Source organism: Paralichthys olivaceus, chromosome 11, assembly GCF_024713975.1.
Source record: "Paralichthys olivaceus isolate ysfri-2021 chromosome 11, ASM2471397v2, whole genome shotgun sequence".
Taxonomy (NCBI): domain Eukaryota; kingdom Metazoa; phylum Chordata; class Actinopteri; order Pleuronectiformes; family Paralichthyidae; genus Paralichthys; species Paralichthys olivaceus.
In genome coordinates this window covers 11,739,012-11,744,809 of record NC_091103.1, presented here as the reverse complement: position 1 = coordinate 11,744,809, position 5,798 = coordinate 11,739,012, and the positions used below count along the sequence as shown (strand labels likewise).

General features: G+C 46.5%; 1 protein-coding gene across 1 annotated transcript; it reads right to left on the bottom strand.

The window, feature by feature from the left end:
• Window positions 1-1,288: 1,288 nt before the first annotated feature.
• On the bottom strand, window positions 1,289-4,126 carry fzd9b (frizzled class receptor 9b). Its single transcript, XM_020095313.2, has one exon. It carries the CDS (start codon window positions 3,586-3,588, stop codon window positions 1,831-1,833), a length of 1,758 nt encoding a protein of 585 aa, XP_019950872.1. The 5' UTR covers window positions 3,589-4,126; the 3' UTR covers window positions 1,289-1,830.
• Between the last annotated feature and the right edge of the window lie 1,672 nt (window positions 4,127-5,798).

Below are 5,798 nucleotides of genomic sequence, written 5' to 3'. Positions count from 1 at the left end.
TGTGTGTGTTTGGTAAATGAATACTAACGTGGAACAAGCTGTAGTAGCATGAATCATATTCAAACAGCTGGAATGCAAATGGTGGAAAAATGAAAACAAAACAGCTTCTAACCTCTGGAGATGTCAGCGAGCACACGCCTGGTTCACGCTGCTGAGGTTCCACTAACGTAATGAAAACAAGCTCCCGGTCATCACACTTTTTCCATATTATCACTCCCATGTGTTACTGCTGCAGCTCATGACACAATATCACACAGTCATAGCAAACAATCAATTACACCACTGTCAAACACTGTGATTTCCAGTGTTTGCTGTGACACAACTTGCTGTCTGTGGCTCCAATTTATGTTGGCACTTAAAATGTTAAATGCAAAAAACTATTTATTTACACTTTTTAATGGACCATCTGAGAACATGGTGGCTCTTGTGCTCAATAAAATAGACTTTTATGACTGAAAAGTTAGTTGCAAGACACAATTTGGGGTATTTATCTAATTAAAATAATGCTATACAAACTATTTGTACAAACTCATGGCAGTTTCTGAAGAATTTATGGGTGCATTGTTTCTTCGACTCAACCAAACTCCTCGCAGTGTATCATATTCAATCATTTGAGAATGGAAATTTGGAAATTACATGTTCTGGAATTCCCTTAATTAAAAAATGCCCTTCCAAAAGCCACAAACCACACAGAAATGTTAATATTAGGTTTATAATCCATCTACTCGATGAACGACCACGACTCTGAGTGCCTGTGCTCGACTTAAATCTGTCAGTGAAACCATGCAATCAGGCTGAAATCCACTTCAGATTTGTCGCCTCGCATCAAAGTGATGAGTGTTTGCTCAAGGATCAAATGGAGCAGCGAGAGGGCAACAACAGTGATTCTGTGGAAGGATTAAAACAGCCATTAATTAAATATACTCCTCCGCAAGCTGCCACTGCCATTTTTTTTTAAGACTGTGATGCAAGCATGAATACTTGCCACGGTTTGTCACTCTATTCATCAGCGATTCTCTTTGAGGATTATTGTTGGTGGACGCCTCTGGGATGTGAAGCATGCACTTGGAAGACAACACATTTTTGGCGAGGAGCTCCCAGTGTACAAGAAAAAAAAGAAGATCCCAGGAGAAGACTGGCAGGAAAGTCAGGGATGGATATGAGCAATCATTGGTGACTATTAAACCTCAGTTTAACACTGTGGAAACTGTTAAATATTCATTAGAAGACACATAATGAGTGAGGCAGTCAACACGACGACAACAATAACACCAGTCAGCGATGAACATGAATTCCACAAATTTATTATCCACCAAAAAGGCCAGAACCAGAGTTCTTAGAAAAGGCACTTAATTTCCCTTGACCTTTAATAAATGTATCTAAACAACAAATCTGATAAGAGGCAAGGTGAACTTTAAATTAAATATATTTACAATAAATAAAACTTTTATACAGATTTATACAGTAAAACATGCCACTTTCAGGAGGAGAGATGCCTCCCATAACAGTCTCTTTTTTCTGCTTTGCAACACTGGGGCATATTTTCTCCACAGAACACTATGAACAGAAAAATATGTGTAACAATACTGAACATTTCCCTTTATGCTTTAAATACTGTTTATAGCTAGTGTCTCATGCCTGTACCTGTGTGTCCCTTGGCAGCAGCAGAGGAGTAACTGACAGTTCACTTCAACCACTCTTCTTAAAAAGTCTTTAGCAGCTCCTTACACAGGGCATTAGGTGTGTGTGTGTCTGTGTGTGTGTGTGTGTGTGTGTGAGAACATATGTGTTTTCATTTTGCAGTGTTTGTGTGTCGCTGTGTGCTCCCTCTCAGACGTGTGTGGGGTTGTCTGAGTGCAGGTCAGTCTTGGCCATGTGCAGAACCACAGCAGGAGACTTGTAGTGGCAGTGCGTGCTGCCGCAGCTCACGCCGCTGCAGGGTTTCCTGCTACTAGTCCTGTCCGTCAGCTTCCTGCTGCACAGGCCCTGCCAGGTCTGCAGGGTCTTGGAGCTCCACACCCACACTCCACTGGTGATGCCCACCACCAGCGACATGAAGATCTTGAGCATGAACACTGCCACAGTGGGCACGGACGCCTGCAGCGAGCACTCGCCGCTGTGGCCGTTGAACGAGCCGCACTTCATCTGCAGCCCCCTCAGCTTCCAGTAGTCCATGTTTAGCCTCTCGTAGAAATAGCAGACTATGACACAGGTGGCAGGCACCGTGTAGAGAATGGAGTAGATGCCAATTTTCACCATGAGCTTCTCCAGCTTCTCTGTGTTGGTGCCCTCCGTCTTCATCACCTTGCGGATGTGGAAGAGAGCCACGAAGCCCGTGAGGATGAAAGAGGTGCCGATGACCAGGTAGCAGGACAGAGGGATGAGGACGAAGCCTGTGAGGGCCCCAGAGTCCATACTCCCTACATAGCACAGCCCTGTCAGCTCATCCCCAGCCACCTTCCTCATTGTGAGGATGATGATGGTCTTTAGAGCAGGGATGCCCCAAGCAGCCATGTGGAAGTAGTTGCTGTGGGCTTCGATAGCCTCGTGGCCCCACTTCTTTCCCGCAGCAAGGAACCAGGTGAGGGTGAGGATGACCCACCAGATGGAGGAGGCCATGCCAAAGTAGTAGAGGATGAGGAAGACGATGGTGCAGCCTGTGGACTCCAGCCCCTCCTGGATGATGTAGAGCTCGCCATGTTCACGGTCGCAGGCAATGTTCTCAGCTCCTGCCACCGAGCGGATGATGAAGGCCACGGAGTAAACATTGTAGCACATGGAGAGGAAGATGATGGGCCGCTCTGGGTACTGGAACCGGTGAGGCTCCAGGAGGAAGGTCAAAACAGTGAACGCAGTGGAGACGAAGCAGAGGATGGACCACACCGTCATCCAGATGAAGGCAAAGTCCTTGTCCTGTCTGGACCAGAAGACGTCTACAGCTGGGGAGCAGCGCGGCGCACACGACTGGCTCTTCTCAACGAACTGGAACTTGTCCGGGTTCTCGCAGGAGCCCACGCTGCCCGGCGTGCGGGCGCCGCTGGTGCCCGGCTGCCTGGGGCGAGGGGGCACCGGAAGCATGCCCTCACCCTTCTTGCCCTCCGTCCGGGTTTCGTTCTCGGGGGCCTCCATGCACAGGGCATTGGGGTCGTTCCTGGTGGGCAGCTTGGAGCAGTCGAGCGAGTCGGGCCAGGTGTAGCTGAACTTCTTCATGATGGGGGCACACCTCTCCCTGGCCTGCTCACACATGGGTCTGCAGGCGGGGATGGAGGTCGACACCTTGTCCGTGCACATGGGGGCGTAGAGGGAGCAGAGGAAGAAGCGGAGGTGCACGTCGCAGCCGTAGGCCACCAGGGGGGCGAACTCGTTCAGCTTGATGGCAGCCTCCTTCTGGTCGTCGTGGTCCATGAAGTTGGGCATGCGGGTCAGGTTGTAGCCGATCCCCTCGCACATGGGGATCACGATGGGCTCGCACTTGGCCGGTCTGCCGCGCTCCAGGTCGTAGGAGCCGATCTCGAAGCTGGAGCCTGAAATCACCAGCAGGCACCAGAGGAAAATCACCACCTTGAGCGCGCAACCATCCATGCTCATTGTTTTTTAGAGAAAACAGAGCTCTGTCTCTTCAAACACCAACATGAAACAAGAGGAAAAGTCACAATCGCGGGGTCGCTTCCACAGACAGATCCCCGCTATTTCCCCATGGCGGAGGCAGGTCCGAGCGTCGCCTACACCGCCACAAAAACACTCCAGAAAGACCCAGCTCCACACACTGACACACTGCTGAATTATTGAATGTGGAGCTGAGGCGATTAATCCCACAGGGAGGCGAGAGGAGGGTCCGTGGGTAAAGCGTGACAGTCGGAAACTTCGACAAAACAATGGGGGGAAAATCACAAATCGGACGCGAGAAGCTGAGAGTTTAGAATCCGCCAAGCGAGCGTGAGGCGCCGCGGAGGAGAAGCGGCCGTAGCGGGGTCCGGAGAGCTGTGCAGCGGCCACTGTCTGTCTGTCTGCCCGCCTGTCTGCGTGTGTCTGCTGGCTCCGGCTCCTCCGCTTTCAGGCTCGACACTGAAGTTTGAGAGCCGCTCAGTGGGACTTCAGTCCGGGGGAGACGGGGAGGAGGAGGAGGAGGAGGAGGTCGCTCCGTGACGCTCACATTTCAGCCGGAGCGAGAAGGAAAATTATCAGACAGATGCTGGAGGATGGTCAAATACCTCCGACATTTCTGCCCCGAATATAACTCCCAGTGCTGGAGTAAAAGTAGCAACAGAATACTATGTGAAATACTAGATTACATACAAAACACCTCCATTTAATAATGTAAATTTACCTGCAGAAATCTGTGTAAAGTATGGAAACTATAGTGAGTCAAGAAATGTACACATTTCATTTGCTTTATTACTCTTGATATGTAAACCTATTGGCCTACTTTACTGTGAAAGTAATGTATATTATCTACATTCAAAAACCTTGCAGAACAGTATAGAAAAACAAACCCACCATAGACATTGATCTATAATAACAAGAAGGACACATTTCTCTGCAGAATGCCCACTTTTACTTTTGGATACTTCATGATAATACACAGTCTATGCACTTAAATCAAAATTGTAATGCAGATTTGACTTGTGATGAAGTATTATTGTTACTTTAACTCAAAGAAAGCATATGGATTAACCTATAGACTATAGATTAACCTTCAAGGAGCCCCCAGTGAAAATGAGCAACTGACAGACCCCATTACTTTATAATCTGATTAAATGCAAAAATGGTTTAACCGTCAACACCACATATGCATACTATTAACTACACCCCAAGTAATAAAACAAATAAATGTAGAAAGTGAGCAGCAGTGATGCACAAGTGTAAAATAGTAAAAAATGAAAAATCATCATTTTAACCTGCAGGATATGGTGGAGCCATCAAATCTGCCAATGAATATGCTCATTGTTTTAAGAATATGAATGTGCAAAGTAACTACAGATGAAGCAGACATTTGTATTTACATTCAAAAAGTAATATAAAGTCTAAATACCTGAGTAAAGTATAAATGACTTAGTTAATTAATTATTTACTCAACACTTTGTAATTACTTTGAGCCTCAGCAGACATATGGTCTTCTATTAAGACAGAATCATACTAACAATCACCATGTGGAGTTGAAATGATTATGTAATTCAGATGAGAATAGAAGATTATAAAAATTAGAATAGCAACAACTTCACCTTCTGGATCTATAACAAGAAATCTGCCAGCTCTGAGTCAAACACTCATTTATTTTACATCAGTATAAGTAAAAACGAACCCACTCCTCTGGTAAGATGATAGTCCCAGTGGAGTTTTAATGTTGCTGACTCATAATTACTCTGTTACCATTTCTGCTAATGTTTTCATATATAACGTTAGCCACCAGGTCTGTTAAAAGCACAACGCTCTTCCAGCTGGTGGGCACTTCAGCAGAGGCAGGTGCCTCTGGGTGGACCAGCTGAAGAATGATGCCTCTACAGACACCTGCATATACCATAAAACCATAAACATAAGTTGATTAGCATTTACATGACAAAAGAACACAAAGAACACATCACAATGAATGCAGGAGTGATTGTGCTGAGTGGAGGACAATTGTTTCCATCTAGTGGCAGAATGGGGAGAGCCTGCAGCTCCACACTGGTTCCTCTGAGCATCTGATCTTTTCTCCAACAGGGGTGGAACTCTTGGATTTTGGCCCCTCGCACTGCAGACTGTCAACTGCATAGTATCTCTATTAGCTCCTGTGCTCAAACTCTGTTTGGCAGTTTTGC

Coding starts and splice junctions, on each gene's coding strand:
- fzd9b (XM_020095313.2), bottom strand. CDS start 3,588: ATGAGCATGGATGGTTGCGCGCTCAAGGTGGTGATTTTCCTCTGGTGC.